The 27,897-nt window shown below is 53.9% G+C and overlaps 2 protein-coding genes across 2 annotated transcripts in view; one reads left to right on the top strand and one right to left on the bottom strand.

The window, feature by feature from the left end:
• Nucleotides 1–44: 44 nt before the first annotated feature.
• Nucleotides 45–25,852, bottom strand: LOC118845582 (transmembrane protein 211-like). Its single transcript, XM_036753563.1, has 3 exons — nucleotides 25,607–25,852; nucleotides 12,053–12,191; nucleotides 45–3,201 (listed from the first exon to the last, which is right to left on the bottom strand). Exons 1-3 carry the CDS (start codon nucleotides 25,850–25,852, stop codon nucleotides 2,975–2,977), a joined length of 612 nt encoding a protein of 203 aa, XP_036609458.1. The 3' UTR covers nucleotides 45–2,974.
• Nucleotides 25,853–25,969: 117 nt separating this feature from the next.
• The window catches only part of LOC118847400 (formin-2-like), a 33,961-nt gene continuing 32,033 nt past the window's right edge, over nucleotides 25,970–27,897 (top strand). The window contains exon 1 of the mRNA XM_036755848.1: nucleotides 25,970–26,272. Coding sequence (XP_036611743.1) covers nucleotides 25,970–26,272 — 303 coding nt within the window. The remainder of the gene's footprint in view (nucleotides 26,273–27,897) is intronic.

Raw genomic sequence — 27,897 nt, 5'->3', positions numbered from 1 at the left:
AAAAGACATTCAGGGAAATGAAAAGCCAAGCAAAGAGACGGGAAGAGAGTGAACAAGGCGACGTGTTTTATTTTACAGTGTTGGCTAATGGAAGATGCCAGTATTTTCAACACCTCAAATATTCGTTCAACAAGCACAGAAAAGTGTCCTCATCCCCAAAGTGGCCATCGAGTTAATGCAGAAACACAGTATGGACAGTACATGGTTTAGTTACACTTGAAACAATTTTTAATTTAGAAAAAACAACCCTGGAATTTGAACCTGAACCAGTAAGTTTCATGTTTAAAAAAATAAAAAGAAACAGTTGGCGCAATTCAACTTATAAATATGATTTGTTTAAAAAGTGATTTATCAGCATTAATCAACATGTGATTAGTTGAATTAAGAATATTTTCTTTGAAAAATTTAGTGAGATAAATGGCAGCATTGGTTTTAGAAATGCACAAATATTCAAAACCGGAAATATGCAAGTTGACTTTACATTTTGAAAAATTGAGATTTCCCACATCATGTGCGAGAAGTCGTTGGGTACACTAACATTCGAGAGAAGCTCAGTTGTAATTATCAAGGAATCAACATCTGTGAAGCTTACCAAAGGCAAGCTTACTTGTTTCGGGATTTCTTATGTCAGCACGGTAGCTGATCTTGTGCTAATAAATCACTTTTCCCGACCAGTGTAAACACTGCGCTTTGCTCGCTATCAGGAGGAATCCCACAGGATGCTGGGGCGTCAGCTGCTCTCCATCCACCATTCTCGGCGGCTGAGGATGGTTTTGTCGCTTTCGAAAACAGGAATGAATAGATTCTACTGGAAAGGCACAAACCGGTCAGGGAATCAAAGTTTGTTTCTCTTGCCCTTTCTAGGAGCAGGGGCAGATTCTCAGCTAATCCAGACCTGCAGAAGGAGTAGCATCCTTCTGAATGAGACCCCCAAACATCACCTTTGTTTTTCTGGACTAGGGGACTTGAGAAAACAAGGTTCTCTTTCCTAACAAGGGAAACACGAGGGAAATAACCTGACATCCATCATTATTCCCCTTCCTCTTGCCTCTTCCCCACCTTTTGGGCTCCTAATCACATCATTCAACAACTCTGAAAACAAGAGCCCAGAATGTGTCATGTGCTGTGACTGCACCTGAAGAAAGATGGGATGCATATGCGTGCATGTCCGTGCACATGTGTGGGTGTGTGCACGTTTGTGTGCATGTACACAGGCGTGGGTCTGTGTGCATGTGTGTGTCCTCGGGTTCACTGCAGACTTCCTGCTCCTCACTCATGTGGCACAGCCCTTCTCTGGGTGGGTCTGGTGACTCTGGGGAGTCACCAGACTCCCCGGAATGTTTCTCCTTTTTACCACATAATTTCCTTTCACTTCTATTACCCAATATGAACAATATGCCCCTGGGTGTTCATGAGAACACCCCTTAAAATGGTGCTCAAAATAATTCTCTTCTTCAGTTTGAAATCTGAAGGGTTCAGGAAGCTCTACTGGTAAAAATGCATCTGCCTCTATTACTTTATTCCCAAGTGAGGTTTTTCTCTGTTTAGTGGCCCCGTCCTTCCCTAACATTTCCTCTGGTTTCCTTCAAGTACATTTTTCACAAGAAATAATTAACAAAGAACCCATTTAGGACTCAGAAAAGTTGTTAATTGTGACGATGGATTTGATGGCTCCAATCACAGGCACCACTCACCATCTCAAAAATTCATCGGACAAGATTTCTGGTTAGCATTAAAATAGATCATAGGTCATTCTTTGTTAATTACTATGAAGACAGGCATACATGGGACCACAAATCTTTTTCCCCAATGAGATGTGGCAATGGAATAAGCTTGGAACCCAAGTCCTCTGTTGGTTAAGGCAAATGGTGTATTTGTTGGACTCTCCTGCAATAGAAAAACCAATGTGATTCCATACAAAGATGAGACCCTCAAAAATGCTTAAGATTTCTTGAGATTAGATAATGCAGCCATCACACACACACACGCACACAGACACAGACACAGACACACACACACACACATGCACACACATGGTGGTCAGCACAGATGTGCAGAGGCCCATGTTCTAACACTATTGGAAAGATGTTTGTGTTTTTAGAAAATCTCTCCCATCTCTTGAAAATGGCAGCCTTTTTGTCCTAATACCTTTCAAGTCGGTCCCAAGCAAATCTACACGACATCAGGCAAATCTCTGGCTGTTCCATTTTGTTCTACTTAATGCCAATATTTAACCTAGAGAGATAATTCGTGAAGTCTTTTTAAGGAAAATTTCAAAATAACCAATTGGAAAACAGCATGATAGAATGGTAAGAACCTTTGATTATGAAGTCAGCAGACCTGGGTTTGAATCTTGCTTTGCTACATCCATAAGATGATCAGATGGCCCCTCAGGTCTCCCATGGCTCTAAGGCCTGGGAAATGAAGAGCAGGTGGGCCTTTCTAGACCATCAATCTGTATTTCCAAGACCCACCTGCCTCTATCTGGCCATGCATAATCCAGGGGGCTTCTTTCTGGCCAACACATGGTTCCTTTTAGCTATCCAGAGAATTTATTCTTAAGACATGACAAAGCACCCTGATGGTAGTCATAACTGGGTTTATAAAAGAATTTAATATCTACTCACCAATGAAAATGAATTACTTTTAAAAAAGATTGACTGTGTTTGCGACATAAAAGAAACTGGGAGGTAGACGCTGCCCTCTGAGGCTAGACAGGTGTGGTTTGCCTGACCCTTGTGGCTGGGATCTCTGCCTGGAGAAGAACAGAGGCTCCTTGGATTCTCAGGAGTTCTACTGCAACCCCAGACTTAGGCACTCCTGCTGATGGAAGACGGTCAGGGCAGTTTGGGGTGATGAAACAGACCCCCTTGTTTCCATTGTGTTTGTTTTAGCAATAAAGCAAAAAAAAGAATACTCCTATATCTTCTGCCCCTTTGTTTGAGATAAGATGTCCTTTTGTTGGTAACAGCTGCTATAAAATAGCGGGCATCGGGGTTGGTGAGATGTGCTCTTTGGGCGCGTACTTTGCAAAGAAGGGCAAGAAGCCTGACAGCATGACCCCCACGATGGCCAGTGTGTAGCCCCAGCCAATCTGGCAGATCCCGGCATTGTAGACACCAGTGTTCCCACAAGAGTTCTTCACAGAAGCTGAGCTGAGGCCCAAAGGGTAGACCAGGAGCCCCGAGGCCATGATGAACACTAGAAGGCAAGAGAGAGGATCCCATTATTTGTGGCATGGGACATGGCCACCTCACACCAGATACAAAAGGTCTATAGGGAACATTAAGGAGGGGTCTTTTAAGAAATGCTAGAGACCCGCCCCACAGGCTGAGTATGAAATTCCCAGAATGGTCCAATTATCAGCCTCCAATTCTCTCTGCTGATCCTGACTTGTAGAAACCAGTCACCAAAGATCACCAAAAATGTGAGACGGTCCAAAGGAAAGAAGAGAACAGGGGAAAGGCTGGAGAGAGCCCAGATAAAAAAAGCATTGAAACATTTTATTTGAATTGTAATGTTTGGTTTGGTTTTCTAAAGATTTTTACAGTAACTTACACATTAGAAAAATTGAGGTCAAAACATTCAAAGGATAAATGGCTCCAAGGGGAGCTGGCTGCCTATAAAGGGAGAATTCTGATGACAAAATTCACCAAACCTGTGTGTATGTATGTGTGAGTGTTGGGTGGGGGGAGTCAGTGGCATACTGTCCACCCCACCCACATCTAAATGAAAACCCCCTTCATAACACCCCAGACAGGCCCTTGGATGTCTGACCTCTGCCCAGCATCCTCCAAGGGAGAAGAGCCTGCCCATTGCCTCCCCAAAGAGCTAACTCTATTTGGGCATGCCCCTGAGCACTAGGGGGTTCACACTCCCCATATGCCCCTGCAGCTTGCCCTCAGCCCCACCCTCATTGATACTCCTGGTTCTGCTCTCTGGGGCCAAGCAGAATCTTCCTTTCATGACTCTACAATATTTTTTTTCTTCCTTCCTTCCTTCCTCCCTTCCTTCCTCCCTCCCTCCCTCCCTCTCTCTCTCTCTCTGTCTCCCCACCCCCTCTCTCTCTGTCCCCCCCCCTCTCCCTCTCTCTGTCTCTGTCCTCCCCTGTCCCCCCCCTCTCTCCCCCTCCCCCCCCTTCCCCCCCGCTCTCCCCCCTCCCCCCCCCCCCCCCCCCGTCTCTCTCTCTCTCTCTCTCTCTCCCTCCTTCCCCTTTCCCTCTGTCCACACAGGGTATAATACCCTTACCAGTGGGTGCTCTGTCCAAAGGAATATAAATTTTGATTGTGAAACCTCACAAGATATCTTGGGGTTTAAAAGGCCAGATTTTATTTTTCTTAAGGACTGTGCCTTACGCCCAAATAGCTCTGGCTCCCATTGATAGGCTAGGCCAACAACAGGTCCCAGACCAAGGCCCACTCGGTCATTGTTTGAACCCTGATTACCTCAGAGTGAACGTTAAATAGCAATTGTTTCTGTTTTGGCCAGAAATCCTCAGGGTCTTTCCGTCCCAGATTGCCTTTTTTCCCCACTAGGTAAAAGAGATCATTCCTTGCCTCATTTCTTACCTAGCCTTAATCACTGAATGGGTGTCATATGAGACCTGTTAAAGACCTTAGCTTAAAAAGGCTGCATCGGCATCTGGGCCATCTCTAGTCGTCCTGATCTAGATCTTGCCACTGGACCCAGAAGGCTCTGGAGGAGAAAGTGAGGCTGGAGACTCTGCACAGCCCTCCCTCACTTACATCCAATTCACTTGGAAGTCAAGGCATCACCTCCCTGATGTCATGGTTCTATGGTCCTCTTTGAGAATGATGGACAGACAACAATATCTGAAGATAGTTATAATGTCTCGAATAGTCATCTCTGCTCCAGGCCAAGCATGCCCAGCTCCTTCAGAGAGGGATGGGTGTTATGTATCTTGTCTATGTAACATTGTTTCCTCTCCCAATAGAGTGAAAGCTTCTCGAAAGCAGGGACTATTTCATTTTAACTTTGTAACCCAAGCAGCTCATACAGCGTCTGGTGCTTGGCAGGAGCTGAATGCATACTTAGAGCTAACATTTGTGCATAGTAACTACTATTTACCTAGTGCCTTCTGCATGCCAGCCTGCAAAGCGCTCTACACTGGTTCTCTCCTTTGGTCCTCATGACAACTCTGGGAGGTAGGGGCTGTTATTATCCCCACTTCACAGGCGAGGAAACTGAGGAAATGGAAACTTTCCCAGGGTCACACTATTAGCAAGTATCTTGGGTCAAATTTCTGCCTCCCGCCTAACCCTAGATTCATTGAACTACCTGCTGTTTGGTCTCGACTCCCTATGCTGGTCATCCTTCTATGGACAGACTCTTTCCTAAAATGTGATCACCAGAAATGAAATTGGGAATTATTCTAATTAGAAACCATGAAACTGGAAATCATTCTAATTAGAAACCATGAAATTGGGAATCATTCTAATTAGAAACTATGAAACTTTAAATCATTTTACTTAAAAACCATGAAGTTGGCAAAGATATCAATTTTAAGAAAAGATAGGGTGTGTCTTAGATATGCATGTGGCTGCCCAGTGGCCTCTGAGGAGCTCACTCGTTAGAAGAGCACACCCAGAAGGTGGCCGAGGGGCCAGACAGTGCCAACAGTTAAGGACATGCCTCTATGCATGATGGCGTCAGGTGGGCTCAAGCATCCAACAAATGTAGAAGAAACATGTTTGGAGCAAGAAAAGTAACAGTGAGGAAGGTCAGTGTGGGGGAGATGACTTCTTTTGTTCACTCACTGATGAGCCATTTGCCGAGTATTTCAAGGAGAGCTGTCCAGCATGGATTTTCGCTACCTTCTCACGGCCACCTTGGACTCCCCGCATCCAGAGCCAAGCTCCAGATCTTTCTCCTATGCCCTCTCCTCTTCCTAACTTCTGTGTTAAGGGTGGAGAGAAATGCCTTTGTCCCAGTCACCCACGCTTAAAACCTTGGGCTCCTCTTTCGCTTATCACTCTCAGTCCCCATGGTTGCTAAATCCTATTGTTTCTACCTTCATAACATCTCTCCAATCTGCCCCCTCCTCTCCACTGACCCTGGCCCCACCCTGGTACAGACCCTCATCCCCTCACACCTGGACCATTGCAGTAGCTGCTGGGGGTGGGGGTGCTGCCTGCCTTAGGTCCCCCCCCCCCACTCCTGTCCATCCTCTATTCAGCCACTAAAATGATTTTCCTAAAGCCCAGGTCTTACTGCATCATTCCCCACTGCTCCCTATCACCTCCAGGACCAAATACAAAGTGCTCTGTCTGCCATTCAGAGCTTCCTAAGTGGACTCCCTCCTGGCCCTCCTGGCTTCTCACAACGGATTCCCGACACGTGGATTCTGATTCAGGAATGCCAGCCCCTCTTGATCCGAGGGCCTTCCCTCTGCTCTCATTCTCTATTCATCCTTCTTGTTTGGACGTGCTTGTTTGCACATTGGCTCCCCCTTAGACTGGAAGCTCCTGGAGGCCAGGGCCTGCTTTTGCCTTTCTCTGTATCTCCGTTGCTTAACACAGCACCTGGCACATAGTAGGTACTTTGGAAATGCTTGTTGATTTGATTCTGTGAATGCCTCTAATCTCAGGGGAACCAGTAGAAGAGCTCTCCCCTCTGCTCCCCACCCCCAACTCTCAGCTTCCTTACTCTGCCACGGAGCTATGGGCACCTGAGGGGGGTGGCAACATTCCCCCGCTGCTGATGCCAACATTGGCAGGTGCCCACTGCCTACACCACCACAGGTGGCCACCCACCTTCTGGGGCTCTCGATCCTTTCTTTTGGGAGGGCAAGAAGGAGCCAGAAGGAGATACCCAGTTCTCTTTCTTGTTCTGAATGTTAGACTGGCTGAAGATAGGTCATCCTTTTGATCACTGAATTAGGAGCGGCTGGGGGTGCCACAGTGTGCAGAGGACTGGGCCTGGAGTCAAGAGGACCTGAGTTTAAGTCCTGCCTCAGACACTTACTAGCTGCATGATCCTGGACAAGTCACTCCACCTCTGTCTGCCTCAGTTTTCTCATCTGTAAAATGGAGATAATAATATAATCTACCTCCCAGGATTGTTGTGAAGATCAGATGAGTTAACACATATAAAGCACTTTGCAAAACTATTATTAGAGCTGGAATTTCTAGCATCATCATCGTCGTCGTCGTCATCATCGTCATCGTCATTTGTGTACAAAGGGCATCAAAAGGGAAAACCCCAAAGAAAAGAACCGTTTGCAAGAGGGGCCAGGGAGAGAATGTACACGGCTCCAGCACGCTCTCATGCCCTGTATCCTGGGGGCGTGGGGTCAGAGGAACATCTGGACTCTGGTGACACATGGCCCCTCACTCCTCCTGGCCTTGTGGGACTGGAGGGCATGGGCCGGGTGAGACAGCAGAAAGCCTGGCCAGGGCTAGCGGTCCTGAGGGCAGTCCAGCCCACCAAGCCAGCCACACCCTCCCTTGGCAGAGACGTGGGCCTCCCTTCAAATGTTGCTTCGTGGGAATTAAAAATAACTCTGGGTTCCCTCCCTCAAAGCTGAAAGGAGCCATGCTCCCTGGGGGCTGCTGGGGGAGGGTCCACTTTTCCCCTTTCTCCTTTACAAGGCCCAGGGGCAACATAGCCCAGCAGGAGTCAGAAAGCCCTGCCTCTGAAGTGGTGTCCCCAGGGCCCGGGGCACATTGCTTCCCTTCTCCGGGACCTGGACCAAACTCAGGCAGAGGGACCTGGACCAAACTCAGGCAGAAGGCGGTGCTGGCAATGGGAGTTTCCTCACTATCAGCTCCTGCACTCCCAATACCAGAGACTGGGTGAACGACAATAATAGCTGACTACTGCGCTGCCCTTCCCTTGTCCTGCAAGGGCGAACTACCCAGAGCCAGCCATGTGGACTTCTCCAGGCCCACCAGAAACATCTGGGGCTGGGGAAAGCCTTTGCCTATAATCTCTGCAGGGAAGGCAGCAACAGAATAAGGAGAGAAAGCTCTGGAAGTAGAAAGGGAGGGGCCCCTGAGGTCTCTCCCTCCCCCAGGCCAGGGTCTGTTGATGCTACTTTCTCCCCAGTCTGAGATTGTCACTCAGTCCAACACAGCTCCCAGGGCCCCAGAACCAGGGGATGGGACCATGCAGACTTCAAAGATATCCTATTCCAGTGCCTCCTGGGTCCAAACTTGGCATGGGAAAGCCTTCTGGAGGAAGCTGCCCTTGCACATTATGCCAACAAACAGCAGAGAAGGCTGTTTCTACCCAAGCACACAATGTGATACTGGAAAGACTGTGGTGGCACTAATGTACTCGAGTGACTGCACGTTCCCGGTCCCAGGAGGAAAGCCTTCCAGCAAGCTGGTGATCCTCGAATGCAGACCCAATACCCCAGCAGCCGGAAAGTGAATGGGAGAACATAGACATAGCCCCCAGGTGGCAGACAAATCCTTTTGTGATTCCACAGTCAGAGGACTGAGAAAATGAATGTGAGGTTCCCTGCCCCTAGCCAGGGTTATGCAAATGGAGGCCACCTGACTCTTCATGAGGGAGGCTGCAGAGAGCATTCACAAGGTCCTGGAATTCTCTGAGGTTCTTTGGATGTCAGCATGGTCCTTCGGCCAGGCACTGTGCTCAGGACCAGTCCACACATCCTATTACTGCCCAAGGTCACTGTATTGAGGGAGTGTAGGCCCCAACATAGACTGCCTCCAAAGATAATAAGGACAACTCTGGGGCCAATGTGCATCTCACGCTACACTGCCCCTCACGGTTTCAATGTCTCCTCAAGATCAACCACTCCCAAATCTACATCCTCTCACCCCATCTTCTCTCCAGTGCTCCAGGCCCATATCTCCAGCTGGACATCTCACTGGTTGGCAAGTCCCATCCATGAGCATCTTTCAGAATGCCACTCAAGGCTGTCCCCTCCCTCCCCCTCCACAGACTAGCTCAGGCTCAGGCCCTCATTCCCTCCCACCAGGATCAGCCCAACAGGGGCCTGACTACTTACATCTCACCATTCTATCCTAATCAGAGTGGTTGTGCTAACGCGCCACGGTCATCATGTCCCTCCTTGGGTCACAAATATTCAGTGATTCCCCCTAAGGAGATCAAGTGGTAGCTAGTACTGCACTGCTTAGATGCTCCCCCTGCTGGGCTGTTGGCTCAGCCCCACTCTCTGGCCTTGCTTCTTAGCTCCCCAGCTCGGCTCCGTTGCCAGGGATACTCATCTGTCGAATCCATAGCCAACTCTCTTCTCTGCAGCCAGAAAAGCTGCTTCCTGCCTTGAATGCTGCTCCCAGGGTCTATTTGTGTCTGGCCAGGGAGTCTCAGCTCCCCACCCAGAAGACTTCCTACTCTTCCACTCTAGGTTTGGGGGGAGGGGGGGCTTAGCTTTCTCAAGCCCTCCCTTTCAGGGGCATGACCAGCTTTCATTCAACCCAAGCCCAGCTGCCCTTCCATTTAGAGAACTCCTTCACACTTCCCAAAGGGATGACAGGGCCAGACACAGTTTTGCATTTCATTAGCATATAAATAACTTGTTGCCTTTGTCATCTGCCCCTTTTGTGATCATATCAATTATCTGTGTGTGAATTGGGGGTAGGGGTGGGGGAAAAATCAGATTCCAGCACCTCCACACATGTAAAGCTGGATTCTGCCTGCTCTCTCTCTCTCTGTCTCTCTCTGTCTCCCCACCCCCCCTCTCTCTGTCCCCCCCTCTCTCCCTCTCTCTCTCTCTGTCCTCCCCTGTCCCTGCCTCTCTCTCCCTCTCTCCCCCTCCCCCCTCCCTTTCTCTCTCTCTCCCCCTCTCCCCCCTTCCCTCTCTCTCTCCCACCCTCTCCCCCCCCGTCTCTCTCTCTCTCTCTCTCCTACCTCTCTCCCCTCTGCTCTCTCTCTCTCTGTGTCTCTCTCCCTCTCCCCCTGTCTCTCCCCCTGTCTCTCTCTCTCTCTCTCTCCCCTCCCCCCTCCCTCTCTCTCCCCTTCTCCTTCCCTTCCTTCCTTCCTTCCTCTGGGCCCCCTCGGGGCTGAGAAGGGCTAGGCCCTAGATCTGGGTACTCAGCCCTGCTCTGCCTTCACGGGCAGGAAAAGACTGGGAAGGTTAGTGGACTGAGTCTGACTGGTGCACATTACTGGGCAGACACAAGCTTGACCTCCATTCTAGCCAGGCTGCCCTGCCTCTCGCTTCACAGCAAACCAAAGCCAGACTCCAGCCCATGAACCCTGGGACCCCCATTCATCTCATGGAGAAGGAGCTCCATCCTCTCCCCACAGACGGTGCCCTACCCCCAAGACCAAAGCAGTGCCTTATCCCTGCCCTTGGCCAGACCCTATCTGGTTGCTGACTTGCAGCAAACCCCATCCTGTACGGAAGGGAAGCCCAGATGCCTCAGTGTGGAACAAGGGCCTGGGACTGACTCTCCATCCTCCAAGGGGTCTGTTTGAGGCAGCTTCCACTCTGCCAGGCAGAGAAGGCCCCACGGCAACAGGAGAGAGGAAATGGGCAGAGATGGGCCCCAACCTGGGCACTCCCCCAAGAAGGCTGCTGCAGGGAGGGAGTCTGCCTCAAAGACAGTTAGAGCTTTAAGGAATCTCAAGTCTTCCCCCTCATTTTGCAGGAGAAATTAAGGCCCAGAGCTAGTTTGCAGCAAGGAGGGGTCTGCCCCCCAAGCCAGCAGCCCCCCTTGGCCCTCTGAGAGCTCTGCTCATAACAAAGTTGTTTTGAGGAGCTCAGAGACATCCAGTCTCCACTGCACATCAGAGCACACGGGGAGGAGGCTGGTGCCCCTGGCTGCCATGTGCCTGCATCAAGGATGTGGCACTTCCTTCTTCATGGACCCTGCCTCCTGAGGAACTCAGGACTGACTTTTCAGCAGCAGAGTTGGCCCTGGCATACACAGCTCCTACAATTACTTCTGCCCATGAAGGGAGATGGGCAGCACATCAGAAGGGCTGGGCCTGTGCATCAATGCACAGAGCATAGACAAACCCTCCCAGCATCCCTGAGCTGATGCCAGCCTTGCCCAACCACACCCTCTGTGTGCCCCTGCCAGGAGCATCCTCTCCCCAGAGCAGGCCTCGGGCTGGGGCCTGCAGAGTCTGGCATCCAGAGGAGGGTCAGAGTTGGTGCCTGGGGCCATGGAGACAGGACACCAGCAACAGGACTCCTGTGTTGTTCCTCCCCTTCAGAACTGGGAGATCAAGGAGACCCCAAAGAACATGGGGTCTTGTGGGGTGGAGATCAGCAGGCAGCAGGGATGGGAAAATTACTGGGAGAGGGGCGAGGGAAGGAGGGAGGGGGAGAGAAAGAGGAGGAGGGCGAACGGAGTCCCAACCTCCTGCGGCTTGGCCTCCCTCCAAGCCTCTACTGTCCTAGAGCTTCCCAGCCCCCTGGTGACTGCTTCATCCAAGGCTGAGGGCAAGGCTGTTCAGGGGTGGGGTGGGGGCAGCCTCAGTCTCCTTCAATGAGTGGTCAGAGGCCACTAACAACCCTGGGATATCAATGCCTCCACCCTCCAGTCCCATCCCTGGCTCTGCTCCCCCTCAGGATGGCCATTAGGGCCACTGTCACCCTGTCCAGAGCTCTTGGCTGGGTCAGTCCATCCAGGCCAAGAGGGCTGGTGGCCATGTGGATGCTGAGGAGGCCACTGGGGATGTGGTATCACCCTGTCCCTTGTGGGCATTGCCCTGAGCTAGCAGGCAAGGATGGGGTTACTTTGGGGTGATACAGAAGAAAACATTGCCCCAAAGAGGGGTATCCCCAAGTGGGATGGGCTGTCTCAGAAGGTAGTGAGTTCTCCATCCCTGGGAGGCTTCAAGCTTGGACTGAATTATTGCTGATACTGCAGGGGGAGTCTTATGGTGCTGGGAGCCAGAGCCCATGACTCTTGAATCCCTCCTTGGTCCTCTCCAGGCTTCCCTAAATGCTGACCTTTGGGGGAGAGCCCTCGGTCCTTGCCACCAGGCACCTCTGTACTCTGGTTCCAGAAGAAAATGAGGAGAGCAAAGGGGCCCCAGAAGGAGCAAGGGGCCAGGCCCAGGCATCAGGGGAGGGGGAGGAGCTCACCTGCTGCCATCTGCATGTATCCAGCCAGGGCACAGACTCGCCTCTCCAAGAGCCCGCTGGGAAGGAAGACAGAGATGACGGCCAGCAGGGCACTGAGGGCCAGAAGCACACAGCCTCCCGAGCACAGCACGGTGCTGGTCTGTGAGGATACAGAGAGGGAAGCAGCTGAGACACGGGCCTCCGGGTCAGCAAAGGACAGGACCAGGTCCCAGGCTGGGAGACATGGGCCACCAGGTCAGTGAGGGACAGGACAAGGCCCCAGGGCTCCAGGGTGGATGCCTCCAGACACTGAAGACCCACCTTCCCCTCAGGGAGTAGGGCTCAGGAAGGCCTCACTCCCCCACCAACCAGCTTTCATTCATCCTTCAAGGTCTCACTAAATGCTGCCTCTGCCCAGGAGTCTTCCCTGGCCCCCAGAGAGGTCACTTCTTGGTGCCCACAGACCCCTGGGTCACATCAGCCACAGCAGCCAGTGCCAGGTGGCAGCCTCACCACAACCCAGGATGGCAGGCCCTGCATGTATCCTGCTCCTCATTTTACAGATGAGACAATTGAGGCCCCAAAGCTTACACGATGGGCCCAAGGTCATGGAGCACGTCAAAGTCCAAGGTAGGCCTCAAACCCAGGCCTCTCTAGTCTCTTTCTATTCTGCCCCCCTGGCACTTCAGGGCATCCACAGACAGGGCTGATCACTCACTCGGCTTCTTCCCTATAAGCTTCCTAAGGGCAGCCAGAGCCTGGTCCCATACAAGAGGCAGAGCAGATGCCCAGGGGCAGGCGAGTGACTGACCCACTCTCCTCTGACTTGTTGGACCCCACGAAGAGGACTGTGCTCAGATCTGGACCCTGTGGCTTACAAAGGGCATTGGCAAGTCAGGCTTAGTGTCAGGAGGAAGGCAGCCAGGAGTGGGGAGAGCCTGGACCTCCAGCTGAAGGCCTGGGGGGGGGGGGCCTAGGGGGGCGGCAATGCTAGTCCCCAAGGACTGAATCAGAAATGAGGAGGGGAAGCTGCCAAGAGCCTGATTGATGCTGAAACAAACTTCCTCCCACTTAGAGCTCTCCAAGGTACTGACTCAGGAGGTGCAGAGAATGGATGGCCCATCACCACTCATCAAGGATGTTACAGTGAAGATTCACATTCACATATGGCTAGTACCAAGTGGTCTCTGCACTCCTGCTCCTGTGACCTTCTCTCCCCCTGATCTGGATTCCTCTTTCTATCTACAGCAAATAGTGTTTGGCCCACTGAATGAGATCTCCTTACAAGCCAGATGACCATGACAGAGAAGTCTCCCATGCACATGAGACTCCACCAAAGGAAGGTGGTGTCCCCAGGCCCTCCTGTTCCCTGCTAGGTATATGCTGCTGGTGGACAGGCTCAGCCACTGGCCCCAGACAGACACCGTTGTAGAGCACCATGCTTTTGGAATGGTCATCTCCAATGACCTTTTCTCAATCTTCATTCTCCTCAGCCTCTCTGCCACCTCTGACACTGTCACCCCCTCTTCCTCAACACTCACTCCTTCCATCTGACCATTCCTTCTCAGTCTCCTTTGCTGCACCTTCATCCAGATCTCACCCACCAGTCCTGGGCCCTTGTTTCTCTTCTGGCTCTATACTATGTTACTTGGTGAGCTTGGTGAGGGCTCAGTTCTCAAGAATTCAATGATGATTCTGGGAGGATGACTGAGATCTATTCGTCCAGCCCTGACTTCCATCTCTCATCTCCAACTGGTACCTATTGGACTTCCCAATCTGAATGTCCCACAGACTTTCAAACTGGATGTCCCAGTTACTAAACTCAAAAGTCCAAAACTGAATTGGTTTTCTTTCCCTCTGAGGCCTCCTTTCCTCCTAACTTTCCTATCACTGTCAGGGGCATCCCACTTTCCCAGGTGAGAAGCTCACAATAGGTGTCATCCTCAACTTATCACTCTCTCTCACCCCGATATGTAACCTGTTGCCAAATCCTTCATAACATCTCTCAGACATGTCCCTTCTCTTCTGCTCCTGCCCCCACTCCAGTGCCCGCCCTTGTCACCTCGTGCTGAGACTGTGGCAGTAGCCTGGGGGTGGGTCTGCCTACCTCCAGTCTCTCCCCTGTCAGTCCATCCTCCACTTAGCTGTCAGTGATTTTCCTAAAGTTCAAGTCTGATTGCATCACTCCTACTCAATAAACTTCCATGGATCCCTAGGATCAAATATAAAATCATGTTGGTCCTAATTCATAACCTAGTCTTCTCCTACCTTTCCAATCTTCTTATAGCTATCCCACTCCTTCCCATGTACTCCTTGATCCAGTGACACTAGCCCTCTGGCTGTTCCTCTCACAAGATATGCCATTTCCTGACTCCAGGCATTTCCTCTGGCTATGCTCCCTGCCTGGAATATTTTCCCTCCTCCTCTCTGCCTCCTGGCTCCCCTGGCTTCCTTCAGGTTCCAGCTCAAATCCCACCTTCTACAGGAAGCCTTTGCCAGTCTTCCCTAATTCTCCTGTCTCCCTCTGAGAGTGCCCCAGCTTATCCTGGCTGTACCTTGTTAGAACCTTTTTGTTTGCACCTTGGACTGTGAGCTCAAGGGGCACAAGGACCAGCTTTTGCCTTTCTTTGAATCTCCCATGCTTGGCACAGGTCTTGGTACAATGCCTGTTGGCTGGACTTTCTGGGCACCCCCTCAGGGCCAGAAGTTCCTGGACAGTGATTTGGGGAAGTCCCTATGAGTAGGGGCAAGATGCTGGGAGCAAGCTGCCAACTGCCAGTCCCAGTGCTCCCGAGGTTTGGCCAGAGCAGGAACCCCTTCCCTGCTCCCTCCACTCCCGCTCCCACCTTCCAGGATCACCCTGGTCCAGCTTAAGCTGCCCCCACTCAGAGGCTTCCTTTTATAGCCCACTTCAGAGTCAACGGGGTTACCATGGAAATGAGCCAATAAAATCTCCCAGCTTCCCCCCCCACCCTGCTCCCCCCCGCAGGTGATAAATCAGAGCTAGAGGATGAATAGGCTGCTAACAACCCATAGAAACATCCTGGCATCAGCCTCCAATCCTTGAGCCAGGATGGGGGAGGGGTCCTGGCACTGCTGCACACCTTCCCCATGGCCCCTGCTTGGCATCGGTACCGGCTGCCAGAGCCAGCCCCACGAAGGGAGTGGGAAGCACCTCCATGTGCCCCCAAGTCATTCCCACCCCCTGCCTGGCCATGCATCTTCTGCCCCAGCCAGGCTGGGCTCCCCACTGCCCAGATCAGGCCATCAACCAACATTTAAGTGTCCCCTGGACAGGCTACCCCCTCCCCTCCCCTCCACTTGTCCTTTCTTCAGTTGTCCAATGTAGGCTCCTTGAGGAAAGGGACCATCCTGCTTGCTCAGATCAGTCTCAGTACCTAGCCAATAGTAAGACTTTTTAACCAACCAGCCATTCTCCATCTGTCTGTCAGCTGTGTATCCATATGTTCATCTGTGCATCCATTCACCTACTTACTATCTATCTGCATGTCCATCTATCTATCCATCCTTCTCTTCATCCTTTAGTCCATCCATCCATCATCTATCTGTCCATCTTTCTGTCCATCTCTCTGCCTATCCTTCTATCCATCCATCCACCCATCCATCCATCCATCCATCCATCATCTCTGTCCATTTGTTTATCCATCCACATTATCTATCTATCTGTCTGTCTGTCTGTCCATCTTTATCTTTATATCTATCTACCTATCTATCAGGGACAGCTAAGTGGTACAGTGAATAGAGCGCTGGGCCGAGTCAGGAAAACTTATCTCCCTGAGTTAAAATCTGGCCTCAGACACTTATTGGCTGTGTGACCCTGGGCATGTCACTTCACCCTGTTGCCTCAGTTTCCTCATCTGTAAAATGAGCTGGAAAAGGAAAGGGCGAACCAGTGCAGTATCTTTGCCAAGAAAACCCCAAATGGGGTTACCGAAAGTCAGATATGATTGAAATGACTGAACAGTAATCAAAAACCCTATCTCTCATCTATCTATCCATCTTGCTTTCTTTCCTCTACCTACTTATCTACCTATCTAATCTATCTTGAAAGACAGAAGTGGTGGTAAGGAGAAAGAACATTCCAGGCAAGGGAACCAACCAGGGAAAAGGCATGGAGATGGGAGAGGGGATAGCTCATCCTAGGCTTCCTCTGAGGAGGCCACCTTGGTTGCAAGGTGTGGTAAGTGTGAAGCCAAGTCACAAAGGGCTTCAGATGCCAAGTGAGGGAGGGTGTGTTCGATACTAGAGGTGCTAAGGAGCAGGGCAGTGACACAGTTGGATGCAGACTTCAGGGACATCTCCTTCCTGATGGTGGAGTGAGTCTAGTGCTCAGGAAAGGAGCAGGGATTAGATAAATCAGCCTGGGAATTATTAGCATAGAGATGCTAATTGAACCCACGGGAGGGGAGAGATTCTCAGGGAGAAAGAGAAGGGCCCAGGCCAGAGCCTCAAGCACTCGCCTTCCTGGGACATCCTGAGAGAGCCATTCCTGGTTAAGTAATGAGGTTAGTGGCCAGACTAGCAATGGCTGAGGAATGGGAGTATCTGGGACAGGAGCAGAGACAGCTTTTTCTAGGAGGGACACACAGGCTTGAGGGGATGGCGGCATCTAGGGAAGTGCCAGCAACAATGGAAGGCTATGGGACAGCTCTCTGCAGGACAAATAGGAAATGATTAGCAGAAGGAAGGCCCTGGAATTAAGAGGGGTTGGAAAGGTTTCCTGTAGAAGGTGGGGTTCAGGAAGGTCAGCAGAGGAGGGAGAGCATCCCAGGCCAGGGGGATGGCCAGGGAAAATGCTGGGAGCTGAGAGATGGAGGCTCTGGTTCCTGAAATAGCTAGCAGGCTGAGTTGGGGAAGGAGAAGACTGGAGAGGCAGTAGGGGCAGGTGAGGAGAGCCCTGAAGGCCAAACAGAGGGAGTCTCCAGGGATTGTGTGGGACAGAATTAGACCTAGGCTGTAGGAGGACCTATTTGAGAGGGGACTGAGTGGACGATGGACACTGGGCTGCAGTGGGGATACTGGAGACAGGGTGTGAGGTTATGGGGCCTGCAGCAGGAATGGAGGAGGATGAGAAGGAAAGAAGGGCTGCAGGCTGAGCGGGGCTGGACCAAAGCTACAGGGCCGAATCATCGCTGGGAAGCATCAGGGCCAGCCCCACCACCCTGGGAACACAAAGGAGTCCCCTGTCCTGCCCAGGCACCCCTGCCTGGCACCCCCCTCCTCCACCCCGCCCTGCACACCCCAGCCTGGCACCCCCTCCCGCCCAGGCACCCCAGCCCGGTACCCCCCTCCTCCACCCCGCCCAGGCACCCCAGCCCAGCACCCCCCTCCTCCACCCCACCCTTCACACCCCAGCCTGGCACCCACCTCCTCCACCCCACCCAGGCACCCCAGCCTGACACCCCTTTCCCTGACTCTGCCCCGCCCAGTGGGGTGGGACCTTCAACAGCTCCCCGAGCCTTCAGCCCCAGAAGTCAGGCACAGCTGGGGAGGGGGCGCATCAAAAGGAAAGGCTGGAATCCCCAGGGGCTTTGTTGTGGTCGTGCCAAGAGAACCCAGCTGAGGCTGAGGAGAAAAAAAAGAACACTGTCCCGCTTTCTAGTGAATAATCCATCTGCCCAGCAGCTTGGAGGGGGAGGGTCGTGGAGGCCCCCAAAAGAATCACAGTTCTCTCTTCCCAGGCCCTGAGACAGAGCCGGAGACCTTCTAAGCCTGCCAAAGTAGAAGCCAGTGTCTGGGGCTGCCCTGGCTCTGGCTTCCTTGCGAGAAGCATCCAGAGACCAGGGAGTGCCACAAGAGCAGGGCTGGGGCAGTGGGGGCCATCCCTCCTGGAGCCCCATCCAGCGTCAGCACTGACCAGTGGGGTTCCAGGAAGGCAGTGGGCTTCAGTGGACACGGGCCTGGACCTGAGTCCCCAACTGACCCTTTATTCCCTGGGTTATAACTGCGCCCTCCCAGCGCCTCTGTGACTGAGACCTCTGGACTAGCTAGCCTCTGCCCGCTCTGAGGTCAGGATTGAGCCCTGGGGACAGGGGCTGTGCAGAGCCCCTGAAGGGCAGGCACCCAGCTTCTCAGGTCTCTCTCTCTGTCCCAGTACCTAGCAGGCCCTGGCACTCAGCAGGTACTTAAGACTGACTTGCCTTTCTACCATCCCAGGTCTTGAGAAAGAGGCCTGGGTCCTTGCAATGCCAGGAGTCTTGCTTGGTGCCAGCTGGGTGCCTAGCTTCATGCCAGGCTAACCTGAGAAGTCAAGGACTGAGAAGCAAGGTGCCAGACCTGGGCTCAAGCCTTGGGCTGGAGGGTAGGAAGTGGCCAGCAGCATTAGAGAGGCTGCATTTGGGCTCCTCAGGGTCAGAGCCAGGGCTAGACTCTCCAAAGCCAGTGCCCCATTCACCTGGGCACCTGCCACTGCCTCTGAGGTAGGGGACCAAATGCTGAGGGTGCCTTCCACCAAGGCTCGGCTGGATGTTTCCCAGGGGGAACCTTCATGGCAGGAGATGGGGGGGCAAGGGAGTCACCTCCCTGAACTCCCCCTTCTTACCTGGGAGGGGACCCCAGGGTGGCCCATTTCCCATGCAGGCTGGCATGTGGCAGAGCCTCTGAAAGTCCTGCCCAGCCTGGAGGGCCATCAATCTCCTTCCCTGCCCTCAAAGCTGAGATGTTCCTTCCAAGATCCAGAGAAGGAAGAGGTGCAGCAGAAATGCACAGGACCAGGGAGATGGCTTGTTCACTCCCCAAACTAAGAAACAGCCCCCAGGGGGGCTGTAAACCTGCCAAGGCCGCCATTGAGGGCCACTTGCTGAAGGAAATCCCACAACACTGCCTAGGGCAGCAGATGGGCAGCTTTGGAGGGAAGGTAAACTGGAGGTAAGCAGCCAGCCTCAGCTTTGGAACGGACCTCCCAGGCACCCAAGGGTACATTCCAGGGAGAGGCCTGAACACCAGCAGCAGCAGGGAGCGCATTACTTCCCAAGGCACTCCAGTGCACTGGTAAAAAGTTCCTTAGGAGGTTGTGCTAAGGCCTCTTTGTGGCTAAACCCTCTTCTTCAGGCCAGTGAGAGCTCAGGAGGGAGAGAGGACCTCAGAGAAGGTGGTGGGTCAGGGGACTGGCCAGTGGTAAAGCTGAATCTGGCCCCAGGGGTCTGGTGGATGTAAGCTGGTATCTGTATCCTCAGGGCCCAAAGGGAGCACTTAGAAATCTGTGAGGTTGGTAAGAGTGGACCCTCAGTCTTCTCAAGAGAAACCTCTCCTTCCCTCTGGCCCCTGCCCTGCCTCTCTCGTCTGTTCAGTGGCACCTGTCCTGATCATCCAGGGGATGGGGGTCTCTCAAGTACCAGGCTAGGAGGGCTTGCCTCTTGCCCTGCCGAGAAGGAAGGGAAATCAGTCCCCAACAACTCAGTGGCCACAGAGAAAGAGGAGGGCAGAGGAAAGTCAGAGACAACATCCTGGCCCCCAAATGCCTCAGCCTCCTGCCAAGTCACTATCTATGAGGTCATGTGCCCCCAAGTCTCACAGTGCAGACAGTCCTGGAAGGGATAGAGGAGGTATTGCCTGGGATATTGGGCAAGAGCTGGACTCCACTACATGTGAGACCTTGGTCAAGCCCCCCACCTCCTTAGGCCTCTGTTCTTCTGTAAAATGAGACGATTGGGCTAGGTGACCTTGGAGGTCCCTTCCAGCAACCCCCTGCCTCAAACATCAGCTAATTGATGGCAATCAACTCAGCACTTTATTCCACACCTATTTTGCCAGGCACAGCATTGACTAAGTGCCCCTAGCCTCAGTCCCCTCATCTGTGAAAGGGGCCTTCCCCATAGGCTCCAAGGAGCTTGGGCCTAACTTGAAAGAGCAGGGGAATCTGATAAGCAAACTAAGAGACAACAGCCACAGATCAGGGGCCAAGCTAAGCTGATGGTTCTTAAAAGGGACTAGAGCTTGCAGAGGGGGGTGGGCAGAGAGGAGGCAGACTCCACCCTCTGCACTTAAGTGCCCAGGCCTGGGGGGGCAGAGAGGGGGCAGACCCCACCCTCTGCACTTAAGTGCCCAGGCCTGGGGGGGGGGCAGAGGAGGCAGACTGAACCCTCTGCACTTAAGTGCCCAGGCCTGGGGGGGGGCAGAGGGGGCAGACCCCACCCTCTGCACTTAAGTGCTGAGGCCTGGGGAGGGGCATAGAGGGGGTAGACCCCACCCTCTGCACTTAAGTGCCCAGGCTTCATCCTGCCAGAGAGGAAGGAGGAGGTGGGGCCCAGGGCAGGGGCAGGAATTCTCCTGGGGCTGGTCCAGATTTCCTGATGCTGTTTACCAAGGGCCTCATCCCTTCCCACCCAGGGCCCAGGGACTTCTCCAAACAGGATGTGAGTCTTGGAAAGAATGTGAGGAGATGGGCAGGAGGAAAGGGACCCTCCTCCTGCCCCACCCCCAGCCCCTTCAGCACTCTGGGAGCTACCTGCCCTTCACTAGCAGAGATGCCCAAGGACATCCCATGGCTGGGCTCCATAGGCTCAGCTCCCAGGGGGCTCTAGGTGCCACACCTGTCCCTCAGCACTTTCTCTACCTACCCTGGGTATTGTCTTACTCCATTAGAATGTATGCCCTGGGAGGGCAGGCTTTCTGCTTCTTTTGTATTCCCATCACAAGACCTGGCATTGACTTGGCTTGCTGAGACCCAGGGGCCCACAGGCCAGCCAGGGAACCACCTGGGAAGCACCTAGAGACCCCCAGCCAGACTCAGCAACAAATCTAGCTTCCCCCCAGGGAAGGCAAGGAGTCGATGCCCCTGGGATGCCCCAGCAGGGCTGTTTGGAAGAGTACCAGAGACAGAGTGCCAGGCTTGGAGTCAGAAAGACTCAGCTTCACGAGCTCAAATCTAGCCTCAGACACTTAGTAGCTGTGTGACCCTGGGCAAGTCGCTCCACCCTGTTTGCCTCAGTTTCCTCATCTGTAAAGTGGGCTAGAGAAGGAAAGGCAAACTACTCCAGTGTTTTTGCTAAGAGAACCCCAAATGGGGACAAGGAGAGTCAGACATGACTCAACAACCACAACCACAGCGACTGCCTAGCCAAGGAAGTGTGAGCTGCAGAAGCTCCCAAAGGGTGTCTAAGAGAAGCCAAGGAGGGGATGGCCTGCTCTCCAGTCACATGGTGACCCCAAACAATCACAGTTATGGTGCATGTGCCCTAGACAGAGGGGGGCCCATGGCCTCTCTGAGAACAAAGGAGCAGGAACCTACAGGGATTATCATGCAGAAGAAAAGAGAGTTGTTTGTTGGGAACCTGAATACCTGGAGCATGTGCTCCAGAAGGCTGGAAAGGCAGGCCAAGGACACTGACCCTTATGGAGTAGGCAGTGGGGAGCGATAAGGGGATTTGGCGTTCGGCAGCACATGAAGAAAGGTGAAAGGTCCAGGAAGCACCTGAGACGGGGATGGGCAGGACCTGACATCAGACTGTGCAGAAAGACAGAGGGAGGAGACCAGGCAAGATTACCCCCCAGATTCCTGTCTAGGGGAGTGCAGGTGGGGAAGGAGCCAGGGGAGTCTCGAAGTGAGGCTCAGTCGCAGCTGGGCCCCCAAGCCAGCTTGAACTCCCCAAACCTCTCCTGTGATCTCACCAAAGTGTCCCCGGGGATCCTGGGAGAGAACACCAACAGCAGCCTGGCCTCCATGGAAGACCAGCTCAGAGCCCAGGCTTTCCTTTCAAGGAGAGCCACCTTCCATGTGAGGCCACCCACCTGGGTTGCCCTGGGCAGGGCTGGGACCTCAGGGACTGAAACATGTCATTCAGTGCCCTTGATGTGCAGGAGAGGAAACTGAAGAAACCCAGAAGAGGCAGCCAGTCAGTGGCGGAGCCACAATTCGGAGCTAGGGCATCTGATTTGGCTCTTGGGCCAGCACACCAGCCCCTACCTCGGCTCAGGACAGAGTGAGGCCTGGCTGCCAGAGCTGAGTGAGACCAGGCTTCCTCAGGCTTTCCTAGGGGTTCAGGCAGGGCTGTCCCAATCTGGAGCTCTGGGCTCTGGGGGCAGGGGGAGGGACCTGAAGAACTGCTGAGCCTACCCGCCTGCCAGGCGCACTGCACAAATTTTCCGATTCTCCTTCCACCCTGGCAAACATCTGCCTCAGGATGGGTTTACCCCCAGGGCTGCTGGCTGCCCTGACCTAGCTAGAGAGGGAACCCAGGGTCCTGCCAGGCTCAGAAAACCTGTGGGGGCTCTGAACATGCCCGCTGCACAGCCCCTTCCCCAGCTAGTGATACTGCTGGCACGTGCCTGTGAGGAGCAGCAGGGACCTGCTGGTGTCCTGTTTTTGCAGCAAAAATACTCAGGCTCCAAGGCTATTTTTAGAGCTGGGAAGGAACCTGAAGTGAATGCAGAGCTCAGAGCATCAGTGGGACTCCTTCCTTATGCATGTGGGCTGGGAAATGGGGATTGTAGAGCGGGGATGGATCCAGGGCCAGGCTCCCCCACATCCCCCACCCAGATCAGGGAGCCATGAGATGCCAGGAGGGAGCTGGGGCCTCCCTTCCTCATACTATTATAGGTAAAGCCTCTGAGGTCTTGGACAGGTGGGCCCCTTGGAGAGCTGCAGGTGGAGCCAGGGTCTCACAGAGAGAGGCCCCCTCTGGCTCCCGAGAGACAGGCTCCTTCCCACTGCCACCAAGCAGGACCCTCCTGAACCTGCTGCCCATTCCCTGCTCTTTGTTCAGGGTGGGGTATCCAGTACCCTCCATGCCCACCTGCTGCGGACATGCCCTCCCTTGCCCAGTTAACTACTTCAGTCAACACTTCCTGCCAGAGGCCCTAGTCTCTGTCCCTTCCTGGCTATGTCCCTGGGCAAATACCACTGCAACCCAGAAAGGGCTACAGGTGGGTGAGTTGGCACTGGGGGAGCTGATGGAGAATGGGAGACCTGGCCCAGAGAAGGAGCTGGGCCATTAGCAGATGCTGGCTGGACTGAAGGGAAGGGAGAACACAGACATGATATTTTCTTCTGCCCTGCTGTGTGACTTATCTCACCTGCCCCAAGACTGAAGGAGGTACAGAGTTTAGAGGAGGCTCAGTCCCTGCCCTCAGGGAGCTGCCACAGATGCTGGGGGAGGGGTGGCAATGTGGTGGTGGGGGAAGGCTGTCCGGAGGAGGTGGGCTTCAAAGGATGGGTGAGACCTCCCAGGTGAGGGGGATGGTATGAGCAAAGGCACAGACATGGGGGAGTAAGCAGCCCCCATTTCGTTCAGAGGTGGGTCTGAATCAGAGTTTAGAGTATGTGGTAGGGAGTTATATAGACTAAGGTGCACAAGGAAGGGTGTTACCAAGACTGCAGGGCTTTGAATGCCAGCAGTAGTTTGAACTTATCTCAGTGGGAAAGGTAGTGACTAAAGGTTTTAGAGCAGAACAGGGATGAGCAGATCCATGCCCAAGAAAGGTGAGCCTGGCAGCAGTGTGTGGGAAGGATTGTCAAGGAGAGAGGAGGCTATGATGGCCCCTCTGATGCCCTGGAGGTATTGTGACAGATCTGGCAGGACTGATCATTGAGAAGGAAGGGTGAGAGTCCAAGCCAAACCTGAGTTCTCAGTGACCAGGGCCTTGGAGCCACAGCCATAAGTTCTGAGGCTCGAAGAAGAATGGCTTTGGGTGAGGGGAGGGGAGAGGGCTGAGCAGCTGGCTCCATCCGGGCCCTTCCAGGCTGAGCAGCTGGAGATGTGAGGAGAGTGTGGGCCTGGGGACACAGAACCTCCTCTGCAGCCTTGAGACCACTTCAGAAACCCAGGGAATGAGGCTGTCTAGTTCAGAGTTAGAGAGGAAGAAGACAGGAGAGGAGAGGGCGTAGGTGTAAGCAGGGCTGGAGAAGACAGGCAGAAAGAAAAGGATCCCAGGAAAGAAGCAGAGAAAGAGGGGGGCAGAGAAGGCTCAGGAGATGCCATCGGAGCCAAGGCAGAGAAAGCCCAAAGCAGATGGGGGTGAGCAGCAGACGGCGAGAAGCCAAGAAAGTGGAAACCTTGGAGGGCACTCCTTAGCAGGGGGCTAGTGCCAAGGGACCCAGGAGGGAAAGGCACCTCTCCCAGAGACAACTCCTTCCAGGTGAGTTTGCAGTGATGGAGGGGCGAAGTAAGTCGGCAGCTGGGTGTGGGGCCAGGGCAGCACGGAGGCTTTGCACCTACAGGCCTTTGAGAGCCTGAGAAGAAGCTCAGAAGGATAAGGGACCTCAGAGGTCACTGAGGCCAACTGAGAAGCTCCTCTCTGGCCTCACACGAGGGGCTATTGGGATCAGCTCAAAGCTTCCTGCCCTGAAGGGAGCACTTGGCAGGTGGACAGTTCTCCTGGGTCAGGAGATTTCCAGCCCTCCAGCTCTTCCTCAATCTTGCTCTTTGGCCCTCTAGCCCACTGGCTATTGCTCCTCCTTCTGGGGTCTCCCTCTCTACCTCCACCCTCCAGCAGAATAAAGGGGATCCCTGGGACAATCACATAGCTCTTTGAGTCCTGGGGTCCAGGCCAGCTTTCACACCCTCCCTCTTTAAACAGGCCCAGTTTCTTCACAGAAAACTATGTGGCTGGACTTGTCCTCCTTCCGGTCCAGCATCCCCAGGGAACAACCCCATGACTGTGGCACCTGTCTCCCTCTCTTATCTCTTTCCCTCCCCGCACAGGTCTCAGGGCCTGTGGAGAAGGGGCCACTTCTCCCTATCCCCCATTGTACCTTTTTCATGGGGTAAAAAGGGTGGCTGAGCCCTCCCCCTCCCCCTCAATCCTCCCCTTAGGAAAAGCAGGCTCCAAGGCACTGAGCTGACTTCCCTTATTGGCCAATAAGCTCACAGCCCAGCAGGAAGAACCAGAGAGTGCAAACTCAGCCAGGACACCCCTACCTAGTGCCCAGCACCAGAGCACCCACAGTCAGCTTCCTTGGGGCTCAGCCCTGCATGGAAAGGAGCCCCTACTCCTGTGTCCCCAAGAAACCTCCACCAGGGGAAGCGGGCTGGGCTGGGTATGGAACCTAACCCCCCCAATCCCAAAGACCCCTAACCTAGCCCTGGTGACTCCTGGATAAGAGTCCCTTTGTTCTGCCAACATTTCTCCTTCCCTTAGCAAGGCCAACGTGTAAGGAGGGCCGGACCGGATCGGCCCCTGTGAGCCGCAGAGAGAAGCTGAGACAGGCCAGGGAGAAGCGAGGTCCTGCCCCAGCTGGCCCAAGGAGGCAGCAGCAGCAAGGCCAGGATGGGCACCCAGCACTCCCTGGGCTCCGTGGGCACTCCCTCCCTCAAGAGGTCACCCTGCGCCCGCCAGAAAGCCCAGGCTTTTCCCAGCACCCGACTAGAGAAACGGTCCGGGCCATACGCATGTGTGCGTGAGGGTGAGCAAGCGTGAGTGCACGCACGTGTGTGCGCGTGAGTGTGAGTGGGTTTGTGTTTGTGTGCGTTAGCGAATCGGGGTTCGGGAGGTGAGGGCAGCGGCGAAGCAGGTCGGTGGGCCGACGCTGGAGGGGCAGTCCTGGGGCCGTCGGGGCAGGACAGGAGGACCCCCGGGCCACCAGCCCGGGACGGGGCGGAACACGGGGTCACCTACCTGCCAGGCGCTGGCCGGGATGTCGCCGAAGCTGCGCAGGCCCCCGAGGGCGAAGGGGGCGCAGGGCCGCGGGGTGGGGGCCAGGCAGGGTCCCAGCAGGCCCAGAGGCGGCGGGGGGGCCGTCTTGGGGCCGCGGGATGCGGGCGGCACGATCCACGCTGGCGACAGCAGACCCAGGGCGCACAGGGCCGCGAGGCCGCATGACAGCAGCGCCCAGAAGCCACCCACGCCCACGCCGCGCGGCATGGTGGGCTCGGGCCCCGCCGCCCCCCACCCCGGGGCCCGGCCCTGGCCTTGGCCGCGCAGACGGACCGACGGGCGGGCGGATGCAGGGCGGCGGCGACCGGAGCTGCGGCACCAGCGATGCTGGCTGCGGTGGCGGTGGCGGTGGCGGCTGCGGCGGCCGCCCGCGCGCGAGTGGAGGGGCGGGGGCCCGGCGGGGCGGGGCGGCTGAGGCCGCCCCCGGACCCGCCTCCGCGAGGGGAGGGGGACTCCGGAGCGCTGGCTGAGGGCTGCCAGGAGGCCGGACAAGAGCTCCCGGCCATGGGCGGTGGAACTCTCCCCCACCCTACCCCGACTCACACCCCACCCCCGACCCCCTTCTGGTGCAGGGTGTGTCCGAGCGCTCGCTCACTCAGGATAGGCAAGCGGCGGCGGCTTCGATGGGTGCCTCTGGGGAGAACGTCCGTCTCCAGTGGAGCATCGGAACTTCATCGTGTCTGCTACTGTCCAGAGGGAATTGCACCCTGCTTCCCAAGAGCTCTGGGTCAGCTCTGGCTGGCCCCACCAGGGGGCGTTGCTCTCTGCGGTCCAGGGATCGCCTCACTTAGTTTGAAGAGGCTGGCACTGGAAACTTGGCACCTGGGAGCAGGGGCTTTTTTCAACTACAGCAAGTCACAAAGACCTAGCACTGAGGCTGCAAGGCCAAGGGAGAAGGGGGCATGGGTCAGGAGACGGAGCTTCATTCCTGCGACAGCCAGGAGGCCAGTGTCAGCGGATGGAAAAATCATGGCAGGGGGTTAGGTGGAAGAATTCTGGAAAGGTAGGGGGGACCAGATTAGGAAGGGCTTTGAATGTCAAAAAGAGCGTTTTATATGGAATCTCAAAAGCCACTGGAGTTTGTGGAGTAGGGTTAGGAGAATCACTTTGATGGCTGAAGCGGGGAGAGACCTGGGGCAGGCGCAGCTCCCCCCTCCCCAACTATAGCAATAGTCCAGGTCTGAGGTGATGATGGTCTGCACGGGGAGGGGGGAGCAGCGTCAGAGGGGAGAAGGGCGTGTATTCTAGAGATGTTGCAAAGGTGAGGCCTTGGCAAGAGATTTGATTCGAGGGATGAGAGATAGTAAAGAACTGAGGATGACACCTAGGAACTAGCCTGAGGGATTGGGAGGGTGGTGGTGCTCTCTACAGTAAAAGAGGAGTTTGGAGATATCCAAGGACACCCTGTTCGAATCATCCAATAGGGTGTTGGAAATGGGAGTCTAGAGATTAGGTGAGAAATTAGGGTTGGCTGAGTGGATTTGAGATTTATCAGCATAGCATAATAACTGAACTCATGGGAGCTGATGAGATCTCCAAGCAATATAGTCCAGATGGAGAACAGAAGAGGTCCCAGGACAGAGCCTTGGGGGACACCTATGGTTACTGAGTGTGACCTGGAGGAAGATCCAACAAAGGAGAATGAAAAGGTGGGCAGGATAGTGTCCTGAAAACCTGGAGAGAAAGAAGTGTTCAGAAGGGGGCGACAGTCAAGGTCAAGAAAGAGAATACCGAGAAAAGGCCATTGGCTTTGGCAATGAAGAGACATTAGTCAGAAACGAGGCACAGACCAGCATCTTAGACCATATACCAGACGAGCTCCAAATGGGCATGTGATTCAGACATAAAGGGTGACATCATAAAGAGGCAAGGGGCAGATATCTGGAGACAGGAGCATAAAGGAATTCACAGGAGGGAAAATGAACTATTTACATTATGCTAAACTGTATATTGTTATTATTACATATTATTGTGTTGTTTTTCTTGCCTTCTCAATGCAGGGAAGGGAAGAGAAAGAATTCAGAGCTAGAAGTGAATGGAATTTTTTTCTTTTACAAAAAGATCTTTAGTAAGTTTGGCGAGAGCAGCTTCAGTGGAATGATGTGATTGGAGACCAGAATGCTGAGGGTTAAGAGGAGCAGGAGAGGAGGAAAAGTAGAGGCATCTATAGGCTGTAAACAGTTTTCTCAGGGAGTTTAGCCATTTACCTCTTGCGCATTTCAAAAAAGATACCCTGGAGACATTTTAAACTC

This window comes from Trichosurus vulpecula, chromosome 4 (assembly GCF_011100635.1).
Source record: "Trichosurus vulpecula isolate mTriVul1 chromosome 4, mTriVul1.pri, whole genome shotgun sequence".
In the NCBI taxonomy this organism is placed as follows: Eukaryota; Metazoa; Chordata; class Mammalia; order Diprotodontia; family Phalangeridae; genus Trichosurus; species Trichosurus vulpecula.
Note: the sequence above shows the minus strand (reverse complement) of the source record. Positions and strands in the feature narration are given on the sequence as shown.

Excerpts from the sequence above, each read along its gene's own strand:
- LOC118845582 (XM_036753563.1), bottom strand. The coding sequence starts at position 25,852 with ATGCCGCGCGGCGTGGGCGTGGGTGGCTTCTGGGCGCTGCTGTCATGC. Across the intron at positions 12,192-25,606 it reads TCCCGGCCAGCGCCTGGCAG|ACCAGCACCGTGCTGTGCTC; the intron begins GTAGGTGACCCC and ends GTATCCTCACAG. Across the intron at positions 3,202-12,052 it reads ATACATGCAGATGGCAGCAG|TGTTCATCATGGCCTCGGGG; the intron begins GTGAGCTCCTCC and ends CTTGCCTTCTAG.